Consider the following 20,675-nt stretch of genomic DNA (forward strand, 5'->3'; position numbering starts at 1 on the left):
GAACAGGATACTGATTAGGAATGATCAGCCATGATCATATTGAATGGCGGTGCATGCTCGAAGGGCTGAATGGCCTACTCCTGCACCTATTGTCTATTGTCTATTGTCTACCCACTTTCAGGCAACTCCTGTTTATAGATAGTCAGATTTTCTTAACCTGGTACTTAACGTGTAATAAAAGATGTGATGTCTAATTTCTTCAGATAGTGAATTTAAAAGATGTTAATTTTAATTATTCTTATTAATTTTCTGTCTCTTTTCTTTAACCCTTAACCTTTTCTCTTTTTATGTCTCATTCCATATCTGATTTGCCTCTAATTCACGGTTTTTCTCAGTCTTTCTTCAACTCGTAAATGTAATTGTTGAGGGAGATGCATTGTCATTTCCTGTCATATACCAAGGTTCCAGATGCACTAACCATATTGGTGGCAACTCACACTCAACAACTTTCAGGACAACAGGAAGTGGGCTGTAGGCTGCAAAGTAAGATTTTAACCAGTTAGACAAGGTGCCTCATTCTGCAAATTGCAGCTATTGCATTTACTTTTGTGTGGATGAGGTAGCCAGTGGTTCCCTGAAAGTTGCTGATAGCTAGAAGCAGGAATTGTTATAACATTTAAGAAGTATTTAGATGTGCACTTGCGATGCCAATGCATACAAGGCTATAGGCCAAGTGCTGGAAAGTGGAATTAGAATAGTTAGAATGGTTGTTTTTGACCAGCACAGGAGTGACGGGCTGAATGGCTTTTCTTTGTTCTGCAGAACTCAATTGCTTTGTATTCCACCTGTCATGTTCTAGCCCATTCACACAGCCATGATTGATCACAGCATTGCTTAAATGAAAAGCTGTTTTTTGAATATGTTTCTCCTGTGTAAAATGTACAATGGAAGTCAAAGGAGGCAGAAGGTAATTATGTTTTACTCTGTCAGTGCAGTTTGTGAACATTTTTTTACAGACAGCATTACTGTGTCCTGAGAAGCCTCCCAGTGTTCCAGTACAGAGTTTGGGATTTATTGAGATCCAGGATTATCTTGATGCTCAATCCTGGAAACACAGTACAAAACCAGAGTTAGTCAGCAAAAAACATAAAGAGTTGTTACCAACAAAACCTGTGCTTTCACTTGTGCAAAGTCAGTTTCTATTAATTTTTATGGCTGTATTTTGTTCCTGTTTAACTCTTTGTTTGGCAACACACCCCAAAGCCCTACCATTAAGTGTAGAAGTCATGCCCTGTTTGCCTCATCAAATGCAACCCCTCATATTTATCTAAATAAATTAGCCATAAGATTATAAACTACTAATGCTGCTAAACATCTAGGTTCTGCTTTTAAGTAAGAATGACCAAAAATATCTTTGAGTCATAGTTTTACAGCACGGAAACTGACCCTTTGATCTACGCCAAGCAGACATCCCAATCTGACCCAATCCGTTTGCCAGCATTTGATAGATCCATATCCCTCTAAACCCTTCCTATCATTCCATACATGCACCACCTTCTGTGTGAAAGAATGTATCCCTCAGGTCCTTTTTAAATTTTTCCCCTCTCATCTTAAACCTCTGCCCTCTAGTTTTAGACTCCCTCTATCCTGGAATCTATTCACCCTATCTAGGCCCCACATGATTTTGTAAATCGCTATGAGGTCACCCCTCAGTCTCCAGCGTTCCTGAGAAAAATGCCTATTCAACCTCTCCCCATAATTCAAGCTCTCCAATCTAGGCGATATCCTTATAAATCTGTTCTGCACCCTCACAAGTTTAACAACGTCTTTCCTATAGAAGGGTGACCAGAATTGTGCACAATACCCCAAAAGTGCCCTTGCTACTCACTGTACAGCTGCACAATGACCTCCCAACTCCTATATGCAATGCACTGATCAATAAAACAAACGTGCCAAATGCCTGCTTCACCACCCTGTCTACCTGTGACTCCACTTTCAAGGAACAGTGCGCCTGCACCCCCAGGTTTCTTTGTTTGGCAACACGCCCCAGGGCCCTTCCATTAACTGGATAAGTCCTGCCCTGGTTTGCCTTAGCAAAATGCAACACCTCGCATTTATCTAAATTACATTCTACCTGCCACTCTTCAGCTAATTGACCTATCTGATCAAAATCATGTTATACACTGAGAGAATCTTCTTCATTGCCCACAATGTTATTTATTTTGGTGTCGTCTGCATTCCTCCTACATTCACATCCAAATTATTTATTTAAATGTCAAAAAGACAGTAGGCCCCAGCACTAATTCTTGCAGTACACCGCTGATCACAGGCCTCTAGTCTGAAAAGCAACCCTCTACCACCACCCTCTGTTTCTTGTCTTCTAGCCAATTTTGTATCCAATTGGCTAGCTCTCCCGGATCCCATGTGATCTAACCTTACTAACCGGTCTGCAATGCAGAACCTCGTCAAAAACTTTGCTGAAGTCCATACAGACAACATCTACTGCTCTGTCTTCATCAATCTCCTTTGTCACTTCTTCAAAAATCTCAATCAAGTTAGTGAAACAAGATTTCCCATGCACAAAGCCATGTTGACTATCCCTAATCAGTCCTTTTCACATGAATGTAAATTCTGTTCCTCAGAATCCCCTCCAATAACATACCCATCACTGATGTCAGGCTCAACTGTCTATAGTTCCCTCATTTTTCCTTACAGTCTTTCTTAAATAATTGGACCACGTTAGCCAACCTCCAGTCTCCTGGCATATCGCCTGTGGCTGTCAATGATATAAATGTCTCAGCAAAGGGCCCAGCAATCACTTCCCGAACTACCCACAAACTTCTAGGAAGCACCTGATCAGGTCCTGGGGATTTATCCACCTTTATAAGTTTTAAGACCCCCAGCACTTCTTCCTCTGTAATATGAACTCTTTTCGAGGCATTGGTGTTTATTTCCCAAGTCCCCTAGCGTCTGTGCACTTCTCCATAGTAAATACTGACACTAAATATTTGTCTAGTGTCTCACCCATTCCTGTGGTTCCACACATAGGCACCACATTGATCTTTAGGGGGCCCTATTCTCTCCCTAGTTACGCTTTTGCCCTTATAGTACTTACAGAATTTGGATTCTCCTCAACTCCAATTGCCAAAGCTATCTCAGGTCCCCGTTTTGCCCTCCTGATTTCCCTCTTCGGTATACTCCTACTGCCCTTATACTCCTGGAGAGATTCACTCAATCCCATCTGTCTATACCTGATATATATCTCCTTTTTCTAGCATAGAGCCTCCATCTCTCTCATCATCCAGCATTCCCTACACCTACCAGCCTCTCCCTTCACCCGAACAGGAATATACAATCTCTGAACTCTCCCAATTCCCAACCATCTCTTTACCTATGCATAGCTCTCTCAATGAACTTTTGTAAGTTCCAATCTAATACTGTCAAAATTGTCCTTTCTCCAGTTTAAAACTTTAACTTCTTGATCAGTTCTATCCTTTTCCATACCTATTTTAAAAGTTATAGAATAGTGAATACTTGCCCCAAAGTGCTCTCCCACTAACATCGCCATAACTTGCCCTGCCTTATTTACAACAGAAGGTCAAGTCTTGCTCCTTCTCTGGTAGTGAATAAGAGAGTGTCCTTAACTCTATGGCAATCCCAGTCTTTGTTTAGAAAGTTGAAATCCCCTACTGTTACAGCCCTATTATTCTTATACAGCCCTAAGGATATCTGAGATCTCCTTTCATATTTGTTTCTCGATTTCCCAAAAATGTGATCATCCTTTTCTTATTTTCCAGTTCTATCCATATAATTTCACTGGACAATCTCCCAGGGATATCCTACATAAGCGCAGCCATAGTGTTAACTTTAACTACAAAACACCACTCCCCCTTCTCTCTTGCACCGTCCCCCCTCCCCACTGCCCCACCTTTCTATCCATCCTATAGCAGCTGTACCCTGGAACATTAAGCTGGCAGTCCTGTTCATCTCTGTGCCACATCTCTGTCCTGTAATTGCTGTGATATTTCCAACCATGCCCTAAGTTCATCTGCCTTCTCTGTCAGGCCTCTTGCATTGAAATAAATGGGCGGCACGGTGGCACAGTGGTTAGCACTGCTGCCTCACAGCGCCAGAGACCCGGGTTCAATTCCCGCCTCAGGCAACTGACTGTGTGGAGTTTGCACGTTCTCCCCATATCTTGCGTGGGTTTCCTCCGGGTGCTCCGGTTTCCTCCCACAGTCCAAAGATGTGCAGGTCAGTTGAATTGGCCATGCTAAATTGCCCGTAATGTTAGGTAAGGGGTAAATGTAGGGGAATGGGTGGGTTGCGCTTCGGCGGGTCGGTGTGGACTTGTTGGGCCGAAGGGCCTGTTTCCACACTGTAATGTAATCTAAAAAATCTAATGTACTGTAATAAGTTTAGTTTCAGTCTTACCTCATTGTCTGCCAAGCTCTTGTCTACCTTGACTATTTAACTTGTTCTACATATCCACTGTACCAGCCCCGACCTCAGCCTTTTCTCTTTTCTCACTATCACTTTGGTTCTTCCAACACCCCCAACCCCCGAGTAGCATGAACAAATTGCCCCAAAGAATATTGGACCCCTTTCCGTCCCTCTTACATGGGTCATTTATACTCCTGGGGAGATCCCGTTAGTCCAAAAATGTGAATCCCTGCTCCTTGCACCAGCCCTTCAGTCACGCATTCATCTGCTCTATCCTCCTAGGATGTGGCGTCAGTAGTAGTTCAGATATGACTACCCTTTAGGATCTACTTCTCCACCTCATGCCCACTTCCCTATATTTTCTCTGCAGGACCTCATCCTTTTCCGTACCTATGTCATTGGTATCAACGAGCACCACAACCTTGTGCTAGTCACTCTCCCTTTTCAGCATATTCTGCATCCTTTCTGAGACCTGCTCGACTAAGGGAGGCAACACACCATCCTGATGTCTCACTGTCCACTGCAGAGACGTCCCTCTCATCCCCTGACCGGAGAGTCCCCAATTACAATCAATCGCTTGGAACCTAACATACCTCTGATTATAGTAGAGCCAGTCTCGGTACCAGAAACCTAGCCGTCAGTGCTATACTCATTTGAGAGGCCATTCTGCCACCTCCAGTATCCAAAATAGCATTTCTGTTTGAGATAGGGATAGCCACAGGAGATTCCTGCACTACCTGGCTACCTCTCCTACCATTCCTAGGGTTAAACCATCTACCTGACTGTATCTGCAAATTTTCTATCTTCTGAAATTGCCATCCACCACATCCCTTTGCTCTTGTAGACTCCTGATTACCCCTAACTGATACTCCAACCAATCCATGCGATCCGATAGGATTGACATCCAAACACACTTGCTGCAGACGTAGTCTCTCCTTGTTTTCTCTCCTTGGTTTTTCAAATCTGACAGGAAAAGCACATCACCCTACTAAAAGCCATTTCTGCCCCTTTAGCAATCTTGAGTTTCACTTTAAGCCTTTCAATGGGTAATGCAATTGCAAACACTTGTCAGCCAGCAGGGAAAAATAAAATGTAACAGCAGTGTTGGAGCAATTCACTGGGCATCTAGTGGATGAAGGAGATGTCTCTGCCGCAAACTGTAGATCATCCAATTCTGTCAAATTAAAGGTGCAGGTTTTCATGGAGTTAGAGTACTGTACTCATTGGTTACTGCAAAGGTAAATGGTGAAGAGATGATCAACCTGTCCACACACCTTGGATGCACACTGACACTAGGAACTGACAATTGTATAAGAAGTAGGAGCAGGAGTAGACTTTTTTAAAGTTTGTTCATGGGATGTGGGCCTCACTTACAGTTAAGATTTAGTCATATTATTGAGATTCTGGAGTCACATATAGGCCAGATCAGGTAAGGACAGCGGATTTCTTTTCCTAAAGAACATTAGGGAACCAGATGGGTTTTTACAACAGTTGATAGTGGTTACCAGATCAGCATTACACTAGCTTTTTATTCCAGACTTTTATTTAACTTACAAATCACTATCTGTCATGGTGGAATTCAAATCCGTGTCCTCAGAATTTTAGCCAGGCACTTTGAGCTGTGTGTACCGAGACATTACCACATCCAATACCTCCCTGGCCCCAGAGCCAATGAACTGCTGAGTAAGTTGGTAAAATGAGCCCTGTCACATCACCCATTTCTCACATTGCCATTAGCTGTCATGAGTCTGCTTCATTCAGAAAGATGATTCGGTCCGGTCAGCATGGTTTGTGCGAGGAAAATCATGTCTCATAAACTCGATTGAAATTTTTTGAGGAACTTACCAAAAAGATTGATGATGGCTGTGCAGTAGATGTTTTTTATTTGGATTTCAGTAAAGCCTTTGACGAGGTTCGACCAATTAGTAAAGTTAGGTCACATGGGATTCAGGGTGAGCTTGCCAATCGGATACATAATTGGCTTAACAGCAGGAGACTGTGGGGAAGTGGGGAAGGGTTGCTTTTCAGGCTGGAGGCCTGTGACCAGCGGTGTACCACGGGGATCGGTTCTGAGTCCTTTTTTTTGTCATTTATCTAAATGATTTGGATGAAGATATAGAAGGCATGGTTAGTGAGTTTGTCAACAACACCAGTGGTGTACCACAGGGATCGGGTCTGGGTCCTCTTTTGTTTATCAGTTATATAAATGATTTGGATGAGAATATAGAAGGCATGGTCAGTAAGTTTGCGGAGGACACCAAAATTGTTGTCATAGAAGACAGTGAAGAAATTTTCAAAAATTACAAATGGATCTTGATCAAATGGGTCAATGGGCTGAAAAATGGCAAATGGAGTTCAATCTGGATAAATGCAAGGTACTGTGTTTTGGTACAACACAGAAGGCGAGGGCTTACACAATTAAAGGTAGAGCCTTGGGTAGTGTTTTTAGAACAGAGAGACCTAGGGTTCAGGTACATAATTCTTTGAAGTTTATATCACATAAAGGCAGGGTGGTTAAAAAGGCATCTAGCACACTTGCCTTCATTGCTTAGACCTTTGAATATAGGAGTTGGGAAGGCATGTTGAGATTGTACAGGACATTGGTGAGGCCCCTTCTGGAATACTGTGTCCAGTGCTGGTCACCCAGTTACTGGAAGCTACTATTTAGCTGGTGAGGGTTCAAAAGAGATTTACCAGGGGGGGGTTGCCACGTATGAAAGGTTTGAGTTGTTAAAGAAAGGCTGGATAAGCTTGGACTTTTTTTCACTGGAGCGTAGGAAGTTGAGAGACGATCTTCTTGAACTTTATAAAATAATATGAGGTATAAATAGAGTTAATGGTAGTTGTCTTTTCCCTAGAATGGGGAATTTCAAGACTTGCAGGCATGTTTTTAAGGTGAGAGCAGAGAGATTTAAAAAAGATGAGCTGCAATTCTTTTTACACAGGTTGGTTCACATATGGAATGAACTTCCTGAGGAAGTGGTGGATGTGGGCACAATTACAACCTTTAGAAGACATTTGGACAGGTACATGAATAGGAAAGGTTTGGAAGGACATGGGCAAGGAGCAGGCAGGTGGGACTAGTTTAATTTGGGATTACGTTCAGCAAGGAGTAGTTGGACTGAAAGGTCTGTTTCCATGCTGAATGTCTCCATGTATAAGGTCTGTACCTTCCCATCACCCAAAGATACTTGTATGCATCATTCATAATTTGTTTGGCTAGCATGACAAATGATGAAGCTTGTTCTTTAGCACTGATTTTTGACACTATAATTTCCCTTTCAAAGCCTAGTCTTTGTAGGCTCTGGATAAGTTAATAATAGTTGTCTTCAGGTTTTTGTACATGAGTATTTGAGTGCTTAATTAGAGTGGTTGGACTTACTGTCATTTCAAGAATGTTACACAATTTTTATCAGAATTTTAAAATGCTCATTCCTTGGCAAAGCTGTTTTTGGGTGACTCATTGTTTTCTGTCAAAGTGCTTAGATGCACAATTTTCTGTTGACTGGTTGGATATTAAGTCAAACTAATTGTGAACACATTCTCTTCATCGTCATTTATTTGGAACTGATAGCATAACGCAGTCAGTCAGTAGAATGTCCTTGTGTTGAAGAAAATCAGACTTTAGTTGTCGCCTGCATGAACCTGTTAGTCTCTGTTCATTTTAGTTTCTCTTCTGGAATCTTCAGACTTGCAAGTCTTTGCTATAATTATGTTAGCGAGTATTCGCTTTGAACATTCTGTTCAAAACTTTGTTTCAGTAGATTCTGTCAACTAAGTGAATATAATTATTTCCAATTTGTTGATATAACTGCAATTTTACCAAAACTTTCAAAAGGCTTAGAGCTATCCAAGGCAACACAGGCTGCTCAGTTGGCACTCCATCAACCACTTTATATACTCATTTCCTCCACTGATGCATGCTGGAAGCAGTTATGTAAGAGGTCAAACCAAAAGGACATAGGCATCATGCACATGGGATCACCACCAGTACCTGCAACACCCACCATCCTCAAAAAAAACCATACACTTTCTTATTCAATCGTGGGAGGTGGGCATCGTTGGCTGGGCCAGTATTTATTGCCCACTCCCAGTTGTCCTTGAGAAGGTAGAACGCAACCTTCTTGAATCACTGCAGTCCACATGCCATAGGTCGCCCCACAATGCTGTTAGGGAGGGAATCAAGGATTTTGACCCAGCAATGCTGAAGGATTGGAGATTTATTTCTAACAATGGTGAGTGGCTTGGAGGGAACGTGCAGATGGTGGTGTTCCCATATGTCTGTTATCCTTGTCCTTCTAGAAGATAATGGTTGTAGGTTTGGAAGGTGCTGTCAAAAGAGCTTTGGTGAATTTCTGCTGTGCTTCTTGCAGATGCTACACACTGCTGCTCCTGTCCATTAATACTAGAGGGAGTGAATGTGGATGTGGACCCATCAAGTGGGCTGCTTTGTCCTGGATGGTGTCGAGCTTCTTGAGTGTTATTGGGATTGCACTCATCCGGGCAAGCTGCTATCCATTTGCTGTGATTTCAGAAACTGGTGACATTGATCAATATGGCATTAAATCGCTACACTTGTAGAAGGCCCAGTGATGAACTACCTCCCTAATGAATGTTCTCAACATAAATTAAGTACTCGGTTTGGTCTGTGCAGCTGTTTTTATTTCCAGTTCCCTTCTGACTTGCCTTTTTCATACTTTTGGAAGATCCTATGTAGGCTCCTTCATCCATTTGTTCTGTGGCCACCAAGACTTTTTGTTCTCAAATCCTTTTGTGTTGTGGTGTGAATCTTTTGAGAGTCATTTCTTCAGTCTATATTTACTAGTCCCTGCACATATGTATTCTGCATCTTCAATTGTACATTTTGTAAATGTAGTCCCTTTATCCTTGGATAAGATTCATTTTTAAGATTCTGTATCCTCCTTTCAGTCAATTTGTTGAAGCTTTTGACTCATTGTATTGAAGTTGGCCCTTTTTAAAAATGGCATTACCCAAATAATAGTTCATCCCAGGTTAAGTGAAACTCCATTCTTCTATGGTCTCTGTCACCAGGATAATGTTACTTCCATTTCCAGAGGTTATCTGGGTCACACATGGAAATAATTCCACAGTATCCAGTCACCAATTTATCCTTTATTTACATGTGGAAAGTCCTTGACATTGATCCAGCTCCCTCAGAGCCAGCGCTGAGTGAGCAGAATCTCTGACGCTCCTGTTTACACCTGTCAGCCAGGTTCTCTGATTGGACCAGATTAACAACCCCAATCAGGAACTCATATTCTATGAGGTCCACCCGGCTGACTCTGTGACATTCACTGCATCCCTGCCCCTCTGAGTCTGAGGACATAGGTCGGTTTCTTTCATAGCCCCTCCTGGGACATTTCAGCACTGAGTCAGGTTCCTCCCAGTCTGACTCTGATATGGGCGGTATGTAACACACATTATCTCACTTCTTGTGCCAGAGTGTCTCGGAAGAAATTCATTTTCCTCTTCAGGCGGCACATGTGTGAGGTGACAACATCTGCTATGTCCATCTCTGATTCTGAGGTATCTTCAACACTTGATGGAGAGGGAGAACACATGGGTTCCGGAACAATCAGAAAGGCTGTTAAGGAGCCAGGCATGATTTCCTCCTGCACCATTTGCAAGTTTGGAGTTTCAGGCGGCCCATGTGCTTGTTCAAGACCATCACACCTACCTGAACTTTATACATCACTGGACCTGACCTCACGTTGCCCGTGCCTCTTTCCCATGCAGTGCCATTTCCATGGTTCTTTCACCAAACTCCACCCCTGAAGCAAACTGTCTTGCTTTAGTGGACTCTTGTGTCCAGCGTTAGCATTCCTGAAAGCCATTTCACCCTCCCCACCCAGGTCCAGGAAGATCAGATTTATCCTGGTGTGGAGTCTTCTCCCCATTAGCAACTCTTCTGGAGCTATTCGTATAGTTATATGAAGGCTGGTCCCACAATCAAATAGGAACAGGACAGCGAGTTCTGAGAAGACTTGTAGCTCAGACTGAGGTTCTGGATGTAGGTTTGCTCGGTGAGCTGGAAGGTTCATTTCCAGATGTTTCGTCACCCCACTAAGTAACATCTTCAGTGGACCTCCAGGTGATGCACTGTACATGATTCCTGCTTTCTATTTATATGTTTGGGTTTCTTTGGGTTGGTGATGTTATTTCCTGAGGTGATGTCATTTCTCGTTCTTTTTCTCAGGGGTTGGTAGATAGGGCCTAACTCGATGTGTTTGTTGATAGAATTCTGTTTGGAATGCCATGCTTCTAGGAATTCTCGTGCGTGTCTCTGTTTGGCATGTCCTAAGATGGATGTGTTGTCCCAGTCGAAATGGTATCCTTCTTATCTGTGTGTAAGGACACTAATGAGAGAGGGTCATATCGTTTTTGTGGCTAGTTGGTGTTCATGTATCCTGGTGGCTAGTTTTCTGCCTGTTTGTCTAATGTAATGTTTGTTACAGTCCTTGCACGGTATTTTGTAAATGAGATTAGTCTTGCTTGTTGTGCAAAACTAGTATTCTTACTTAAGGAAGGACACGCACAAGAATTCCTAGAAGCATGGCACTCGAAATGGAAATCTATCAACAAACACATTGAATTAGACCCCATTTACCACCCCCTGAGAAAAAGAACAGGAAATGACATCACCACCGGAAATGACATCACCAACCCAAAGAAACCCAAACATAAATAGAAAGCAGGAATCATGTACAGTGCTTCACCTGGAGGCCCACTGAAGATGTTACCTAGTAGGGTGACGAAACGTCTGGAAATGAACCTTCCAGCTCAGCAAGCAAACCTACATTCGGAACAGGACAGTTTGGTATCTAATGAAGCGATAGGCTGTTTCCTTAAGCCTGCCTTCAAGGTTTGGACTGTTCCTTTTGCCAGACCATTGAATGATGGATGGTATGAAGCTGTCCTTATATGAGAGATACCATTCAATTTAAGAAACACTTGAATATTCTCCTGGTAAACGATGGGTACATTTTGCTCCTGCCCCACTTGAATTCGAAGCTTTCACATGCTCATTCAGAATCGCCTCACTGACCCGAATTTTGTATGTCACAGGACCTGGCCTAGTGTTCCTCTGTTCAGGATATGTCCTGTGCGAGGCTAAGCAATTGCCTTCACTCAAGTGGTGTTCCCCAAGCTCAGTCAGATTGGCAAGGGTGTTCCCCCTCCTTCGGAATACCCTGTAACTCATATGCTCCACTTGCCGCATTTTGAAATGACAGTGCTAGTTGGAGTACCTGTTTAAAGTCCAGTTGGGCTTCATTTAGCAGGCACTTTTGTATGGTTACATCATTAATCCCATCTACCAAATGGTCTTTCAGCATCTCATTAAGGGTTAAATGAAAGTCGCATGCCTCTGCCAGTTGTCTTAACCTAATCATAACTGAATTTGGGGCGGCATGGTGGCTCAGTGGTTAATGATCCTGCCTCACAGCACCAGGGACCTGGGTTCGGTTCCAGCTTCGGGCGACTGTGTGGAGTTTGCACATTCTCTCTGTGTCTGCGTGGGTTTCCTCCCACATTTCAAAGATATGTAGGTTATATGAATTGGCCATGCTAAATTGCCCATGATGTTCAGAGATGTGTAGGTTAGGTGCATTAGTCGGGGTAAATGTATAGTAATGGAGTAGGGGAATGGGCATGGGTGGGATATTCTTCAGCGGGTCGGTGTGGACTTGTTGGGCCTAATGACCTGTTTCCACATTGTGGGGATGCAATGATGACTCTGTAGGGATTCTACGATAATCAAGTCCCAAAATTCCCCTGGTTCTCAAACTGCCAAGTAAAACTGATAATGTCTCGGAATAAGAGGAGGCTTGGGGTCATAATATTCCTTAACTAAATCTGTTAACTCTTCAAATGTTTTAGTATCTGGGGCCTCAGGAAAAATTCGGCGCCTAATAACCGAAAATGTTGCATATCCAAAAACTGTCAGGAGAATTACTTATTACTTTTCTACTGCCCCAATGTCATTTGCCTGGAAAAACTAAGACATTGTTTTCACATCCTGGGCCCAGTCTTTGACGGCAAGATCAAATGAGTCAAGTTTCCTATTTCTCTGGCTTTTCCTTATAGCCTTCCTTAAATAATGGCACCAAATTAGCCAACCTTCAGTCTTTCAGCATCTCAACCTGTAGCTCTCAAAGATATAGATATCTCAGAAAGGAGTCCAGCAATCACTTCTCCCTAGCTTCACACAAAGATCTGGCAAACACCTGATTAGATCTCGGGAATTTTTTTTAGATTACTTACAGTGTAGAAACAGGCCCTTCGCCCCAACAAGTCCACACCGACCCTCTGAAGAGCAACCCACCCAGAGCCATTCCCCTACATTTACCCCTTCACCTAACACTACCGGCAATTTAGCATGGCCAATTCACCTAACCTGCACATTTTCTGGACTGAGGGAGGAAACCGGAACACCCGGAGGAAACCCACGCAGACACGGGAAGAATGTGCAAACTCCACACAGTCAGTTGCCTGAGGGAGAATTGAACCCTGGTCCCTAATTACTTTTTTGCTTTTAATATACTTACAGAATTTGGATTCTCCTTAAATCTATTTGCTAAAGCTATCTTATGTCTCCTTGTTGCTTCCTGATTTCCCTAATTCCTACTGCCTTTATACTTCTCTAGGGATTCACTCGAGTCCAGCTGTCTATACCTGACATGTGCCTTCTCCCCCAGCCCTGTCAGACTTTTATACGTTTCAATGAAATCCTCCATTATTCTTCTAACATTCAGTGAATACAAGCCCAGTTGACTCAATCTTTCCTCCAATGACAAACCTGCCATCCCAGGAATCAGTCTAGTGTGCCTTTATAAGGCAAGTATATCTTTAGATAGGGAGACCAAAACTGTATACAGTACTCCAAGTGTGGAGAAGGATAAGGATCGGGAATTTTATGACAAAACCATATGTATAGTATTGAGTAGCTTCTTGGACATCAACCCTTGTTCATAGTCCTGTGATTTTAGTTTTTGAATTAATTTTCCGGATGTGGGCATCTCTGGCCAGGCCAACATTTTACAGTCATCACTAAGTGCCCAGGGATGGTGTTGGTGAGCCATCTCCTTGAACCACTGAGTAGTGACTTCATTGAATTAAATGGCTTGTAAATTACACAAGAGTCATATGTCTGCCACACTGAGTGAGGTGACAAGTCTTCATCTCTGATTGGCATTTTTAATTCCATCCCACACCTTCATGGCCATTTTTAACTACTGTTAACATTTTTGATTATTAGATTTTTAAAAATATAAGTGCCAACTTTCTAATTGCGTTGATGGAGTTTAAAACTTATATTCCTTGTTTGACTAGTCTAACATAGTCGAAAAGTGTGATGCTGGAAAAGCACAGCAGGTCAGGCAGCATCAGAAGATCAGGAGTATTGGCGTTTTGGGCATAAGTTCTTCATCAGGAATGAAGAAGAGCTTATGCCCAAAACATGGACTCTTCTGCTCCTCAGATGCTGCCTGACCTGCTGTGCTTTTCCAACACCACACTTTTCTGACTCTGCAGCATCTGCAGTCCTCATGTTCTCTTAGTCTAGTAATGTAATAAATGCTATTTTAACCTGTTGTAAATTGAGTGTTTCAAACCAGTCTTCTGGTGCATTTTAGGAGAATACTTGAGTCATGGTTTGATGTTTATCATTTTTGGGTGTTATTTGTTTTCCTTTTAAATCTTACTGTGGGTTCACTTCAGAGGAAAATCATACTGACTCTTCAGTGGAGTGCCAGGGGAATGCTGCACCATTGGAGGGTGCCATCTTTCAGATGAGACATTCTAATCAAAGCTACAGCTACCTGCTCAGATGAATGTAAAATATCCTATGACACTACTTCAAAGAAAAAGCAAGGGCGTTCTCGTTGGTGTCTGGACAACTTCATGAAAACAGATTATCTAATCATGGTGACATTGTGGGCAGTGGGGCTTGTTGTGACCGACTCGGCAATTGAATTTACTGCAAGAGTGACTGCACTTCGAAACTACCTCACTGGCAATAAAAGTGGTTGCGAAAATCCTTACCTAAGTCCAAGTCTTTCTTCTGTTCTTTCACGTGTTTTGAGTCACAGCAGTAACATACGCTTGTATTTTGAATAAATGCTTGGTATGGCAATTGCTCTGCCCAAAACCGCAAGAAATTACAGAGCGTTGTGAACGCAGCCCAGTCCATCTCACAAACCAACCTTCCTTTTTTTGATTCCACCTACACTTCCCGCTACCTTGGGAAAGCACAAACATAAAGGCCCCTCCCACTCTGATTATACTCTCTTTCACCCACTTCCATCAGACATAAGATAAAAAGTTTGAAAACACAAACCAGCAGAGTTTAAAAACAGCCTCTTCCCTGCTGTTAACAAATTTATGAATGGACCTCTTATATTAGAGTTGATCTTCTCTGCTCATTCTCTGTGGTTGTGACACTATATTTTGCACTCTCTTATATTATCTTGATGTAATTATGTAAGACATGATTTCTCATGTTAGCGCACAACAATACTTTTCACTGTATCTCAGTGCATGTGACGATAATAATAAATCAAACTGAAATTCCAAATTCTGCATCTGCTGGAAATCTAAAACAAACTCAGACAATGCTGAAGAAACTCATTGGGTCTGGCAGCATCTATGGAGAGAAGCAAAACTAACGTCAAATCTAGTGTGATTCTTCATCAGTGTTCTGATGTTGCCAGACCTTCTGATTTCTCTAGGACTTGCCGTGTTTGTTGTTCATAGATTCATTTAATTGAAGTCAGAAATCACATGACACCAGATTGTAGTCCAACAGGGATTTGTTTGAAATTGCAAGCTTTTGGAATATAACCCTTTCGTCAGGTGAAGTGAGAGGGAAGCGCACAGAACTTAGACTTTACAGGCAGAGACATCAAGGGCAGGGAGATCAAAAGATCATATAAATGTCATGAGTGGAGTCAACGGATTCCTACAGTGTGGAAACACGCCATTTGGCCCAACAAGTCCACACTGACCTTCTGTAGAGAAACCCACCCAGACCCATTTCCCCACCCTATTACTCTATATTTACTCCTGACTAATGCACCTAATCCACACATCCCTGAACACTGTGGGCAATTTGGCATGGCCAGTTCACCTAACCTGCCCATCTCTAGATTGTGGGAGGAAACCAGAGCACACAGAGCAAACCCACACAGACACAGGGAGAATGTTCAAACTCCACACAGACAGGCACCCGAGGCTGGAATCAAACTCACATCCAGGCGTTGTGAGGCAGCAGTGCTAACCACTGAGCCACCTTACAGTGTCGAATAATGAGTCTCTGCAGGTGACTAAGGGTGTTAGACAGTATGAGTCAAGTGTCACTGAGCATTTGCAGCCTCCAACATCATATAAATCAGAGATAGGAATTGCAGCTAATTAGTCTGCTGTCTCCGCCGGTGACATTGATATTTGGAGAAAATTGTACCACAGCCTCGTATCAGTAATGTAGAGTGGACTGCAGTTCTGACCTCGGACCTGATTTGGAATTTATCAAATATTTAGCCCACAAAGATTTCTTAGGAGGAACACAATCTGAAATTTCACCACTGACAAAATAAGACCAGAAGGCATAGAAACAAATGTAGGCCATTCAGTCCATCAACTCTGCACCACCATTCACTGAGATCACGTTCATTCTCAGCTCCACTTTTCTTCATTGTTCTTGGTTCCCTCACTTATTTAAAATCTAATGATCTCAGTCTGAATGTACTTAACCCAGCCTCAACAGCCCTGATAAAGAGTTCAACATATTCACTGTCCTCTCAGGGAAGAAATTCCTCCTCCTCTTTGTCTTAAATGTGTGACCCTTTATTCTGAGATTATGCCCTCTGGTCCTAAGGCCTCCCACAATGGGAAATAACCATTCTACATCTACCCTGTCAAGTCCCCTAAGGATCTGGTGTGTATCAACAAGGTTGCCTCTTGTTCTCTTAAATTCCAAAGAGCACAGGCTCAACCCACTCAAACTCTCCTTTTAGGACAGTCCTCCCCTATTCAGAGTCAAGAACGTGTTGCTGGGAAAGCACAGCAGGTCAGGCAGCATCCGAGAAGCAGGAGAATCGACATTTCAGGCATAAGCCCTTCATCAGGGCCTGATTCCGTTGAAGGGCTTATGCTCGAAACGTCGATTCTCCTGCTTCTTGAATGCTGCCTGACCGGCTGTGCTTTCCCAGCAACACACTCTCGACTCAGCTCCAGCATCTGCAGTCCTCACTTTCTCCTTTCGTATTCAGTATCGACCAAGTGAACCTTCTATGCACTGCCTCCAATTCCAGTATACCTTTCCTTAGATAAAGGTCTGAAAACTGTTCACTGTATTCCATCTGTGATCTGACCAATACCTGGGCAGCACGGTGGCTCAGTGGTTAGCACTGCTGCCTCACAGTGCCAGGAACCTGAGTTCAATTCCAGCCTTGGGCATCTGTCTGTGTGGAGTTTGTACATTCTCCCCATGCCTGCATACGTTTCCACAGTCTAAAGATGTGCAGGTTTGGTGAATTGGCTGTAAATTGCCCATAGTGTTCAGGGACGTGTATATTAGGTGCATTGGTCAGGGATAAATATAGGATAATAGTGTAGAGGAATGGATCTGGGTGGGTTACTCTTTGGAGAGTCAGAGTGGACTTGTTAGGCCAAAGACCTGTTTCCACACTGTAGGGATTCTAATAGATAACAAATATTCACAGCACAGGAAGAGGCCATTTGGCCTACTTAGGTCCATTGTGTAGTTTATGTTCCCAAAAGCGTCTTGTCACCGTCTACCATCTAACTGCACCAACATATCCTTTTATTCCCATCTCCTTCATGTGCTTCTCTTACTTACCCTTAAATGCATCAGTGCTATTTGCCTCAACTACTGGTAAGGGGTGAGTTCCACATTCCAATCTCTCACTGGCTAAAGAAGTTTCACCCGATTTCCCTCCTGGAAACCTTTGTGATTTTTGTTTTGGTTTTTGTGAAAACATGGGCTCCTCCCGTTAACTTTAAAACACATGGTTCCAAACCAGATCAGCTGAGGATTAAAGGTTTCCATGTGCAAAAGTCACTGAATTACTTCCAGTACTGGAAGGGGAAATTGTTCAGGGCCCAAGAGGAAGGAGGAGGGTAATGGAATTAATTTGATAGCTCGTTCAAAGAACTGGCAATGATACAATAGACTGACTGGCTTCCTTCAGTGCTACAAGCTGCAGAAAGCCCTTGACCTTTTCTAAGATTGTGAGGCCATTATGAATTCACATTTTATTCTGCCACAGCATAATTGTTGCAATTACCTTATCTATATGGATGATTCTTTTTTGGAGCATTCTTGCAATTTATGCGAAATCTCTGGAGACTCGATGAGCTGTAATCTGTGTATGGGATGTTCTAGGGATATGTTGCTGCATCTTGTTGCTTTTTTGTGAATCCTTTGTCCTTCAAAAGTGCATGGTTAAAGTAAAAATGTATCAAAACGCTTCTTATTTGATGGGTTTTGGTGTGACCGTTTCTGCTATGAGGCCTGATTTGTGTTCCCACCTACAGGGTGAAGACAGCTCCCATTCCAGCGGTAGCCCCTCCAAAGGATTCTTCTCCCGGAATTTTTACAACCGACCCTCCAGCCCGGTCTCTGCTCCAGTGAGAGTGAAGCAGAGCCCTGGTTCTCCAAAAACAGTATTCCCTTTTCCCCAAGACTCTTCGCCAAGGTCTCCTCGGCGAATGAGCTTCAGTGGGATCTTCCGCTCCACCTCGAAGGATTCCTCTGGCAGTTCCACTTCTACCTCGCCTGTTTCCATGAAGTTTTTCTCCAGATCAAGAAAAGGTAAGAGAATTATTAACACTAGAGGTGTGGTGCATGTTAAAAGGTTATGTTTTTTGTCTCCGTAGCGCTCTCTCTATCTCCCTATGTCTATCTCTCTCTCTATCTCTCTGTTTTCTCTTTCTCTGTGTCTCTCATATCTCGCTTACTCTTGCTCTCTCTGTCTTGTTTTTTCTCTCAATCTCTCTCCCTTGTGTCTCCTTCTGTTGTGTCTCACTCACTTGTGCTGTCTCGTTTCCCCTCTCTCTCTAACACATGTTGGAGTATTGGAAGCAGTACAATGAAGGTTTGCTTGACTATGTTCCTGGGACAAGATGGTTGTCTTGTGATAAAAGGCTGAGTAGATTGGATCCCTATTCTCTGGAATGTGCAAGAAGGAGAGAAGATAATCTCATTGAAAAACCCAGTATTCTGTAAGGATAAATACTGAGAGAATCAGAGCAAAATAATGCGGATACTGGAGATCTGAAATAAAGACAGAAGGAGCTGTAAAATCTCAGCAGGTCTGGCCAGGATCTGTAGGGAGAGAAATAGAGTTAACATTCTGAGTCCCGTATGAGTCTTCCTTGGATCTGGCATAGGTCCTGAGAGTTTTTCTGCTGAATGGGGAATTTAAAACACAGGAGCTCAGTCTCAGATTAGCAGATGAACATTTAGAACTGAGATGAGGATAAATTACTTCACACAAAAGGGTTGGGAATCTTTGGATTTCTCCACCCCACAGGACGGTGGATGCTCCATCATTGAATATATGCCAGGCTGAGATTGGCAGATGTGCACAGAAACCAGGGATACAGGGAATGGACAGTAACAAAGATCAGACATGATCTAATTGAATGGCTGAGCAGGCTTGATGGGCTGAATGGTCTCATCCTGTCCTATTTGTTATAATTGTATACAGCACGGAAGACCATTTGGCCTGTCGTGCTGTGCTGGTTCTTTAATGGAACTGGGTTATTGGGGGAGGAGGTGGGTGGCAGAGATGAAAAAAAATAAATTATGCAGTGAGTTGCTATGGCCTGGAATACAAGGCGTGGTGGACTGGTGAGTTACTATGGCCTGGAATACAAGGCGTGGTGGACTGGTGAGTTACTATGGCCTGGAATACAAGGCGTGGTGGACTGGTGAGTTACTATGGCCTGGAATACAAGGCGTGGTGGACTGGTGAGTTACTATGGCCTGGAATACAAGGCGTGGTGGGCTGGTGAGTTACTATGGCCTGGGATACAAGGCGTGGTGGACTGGTGGAAGCAGGATCAACTGGAACATAAAATTAGATAGAAACAGGAAGCAAAAAACTACAACATGTTAGAGAGAAATGAATGTTATTAATTGTTTTCCAGGCCATAGTAACTCACCAGTCCACCACGCCTTGTATCCCAGGTCATAGTAACTCACCAGTCCACCATGTCTCGTATTCCACGCCATAGCAACTCTCTGCATAATTTTGTTTTTTTCATCTCTGCCACCCACCTCCTCCCCCTATTTCCCAGCATTTTGCCAGTGATCCTTGTCCTCTGATTACAGATCCTCCTGCCAATTGAAATAATTATTCTTTCTTTGTTTTCTCAAAAGGTGATATGATTTGAATGCATCTGTAAATCTGCCATTAAAGTTCTCTGCTGTTTTAGTCAAATATTCGCTACTGTGTCCATATTTGGTTGATGTGATCATTTGAAGTTAGTGCATTTCCCACAGGAAAGAGTATGTGGCATTGAGTTGTTTTGAAGCCATCCTATTACGTTTTATACAAGTCTGATCGTGAGAAGTTGGCTCTTTAAAAATGGAGTGCATACATCCTGCTGTTCTCTTGGCATTAAATTAAACGTAAGTGCAACTGTTCTTTAAATGCAACATCCTTCATCTCTTTTCGGGCAATTACACTGCAGTGTTATGGATCAGCCATGTGCAGGTAAATTGTCCTTTTCCCTTGTTTTTCTGTTGAGCGTAAAGAGGAATTGCAGAATACCTTTTCGAATGCTGTTATAACCACTTGTCAAAAATGTGTGTGTACACACAAATGCACACCCTAATACACCTCCATTCACACACACAATACCGTACATACAGGGGCAGTGATAGCCTAGTGATATTATTGCTAAACTATTGCTAGACTTTCAGGACCTGGTTTCAAATGGCAGAAATTGAAAATTGAATTCAATAAATGTCTCTCTACAATTAGCAATCTAATGGTGACCGTGAATCCAGTGGCAATTGGAAAGACCCATCTGTTTCACTAATATCCTTTAGGGAAGGAAACAGCCATCCTTAGCTGCTCTGGCCTACATGTGACTCCAAACCCACAGCAATGTGGTTGACATTTAACTGCCCTGTGGGCAATTAGGGATGGGTAATAAATGCTGGCATGGACAGCGAAGCACACATTCCATGAATAAATATGAAGCAAACCACAACGTCACAGACACACAGACACTTTTCTGTT

At 42.8% G+C, this 20,675-nt stretch overlaps 1 protein-coding gene across 3 annotated transcripts in view; it reads left to right on the forward strand.

Annotated features, from left to right (window-relative positions):
* Nucleotides 1-20,675, forward strand: part of LOC122550126 (5'-AMP-activated protein kinase subunit gamma-2-like) — a 470,860-nt gene that overhangs the window by 212,451 nt on the left and 237,734 nt on the right. For all 3 annotated transcript variants that reach the window (XM_043690750.2, XM_043690749.2, XM_043690748.2), the window contains exon 3: nt 17,959-18,235. In XM_043690750.2, coding sequence (XP_043546685.2) covers nt 17,959-18,235 — 277 coding nt within the window. The remainder of the gene's footprint in view (nt 1-17,958; nt 18,236-20,675) is intronic.

Source organism: Chiloscyllium plagiosum, unplaced genomic scaffold (genome assembly GCF_037043375.1).
Source record: "Chiloscyllium plagiosum isolate Xiang-an unplaced genomic scaffold, Cpla_swu_hap1 HiC_scaffold_5, whole genome shotgun sequence".
Classification (NCBI taxonomy): Eukaryota; Metazoa; Chordata; class Chondrichthyes; order Orectolobiformes; family Hemiscylliidae; genus Chiloscyllium; species Chiloscyllium plagiosum.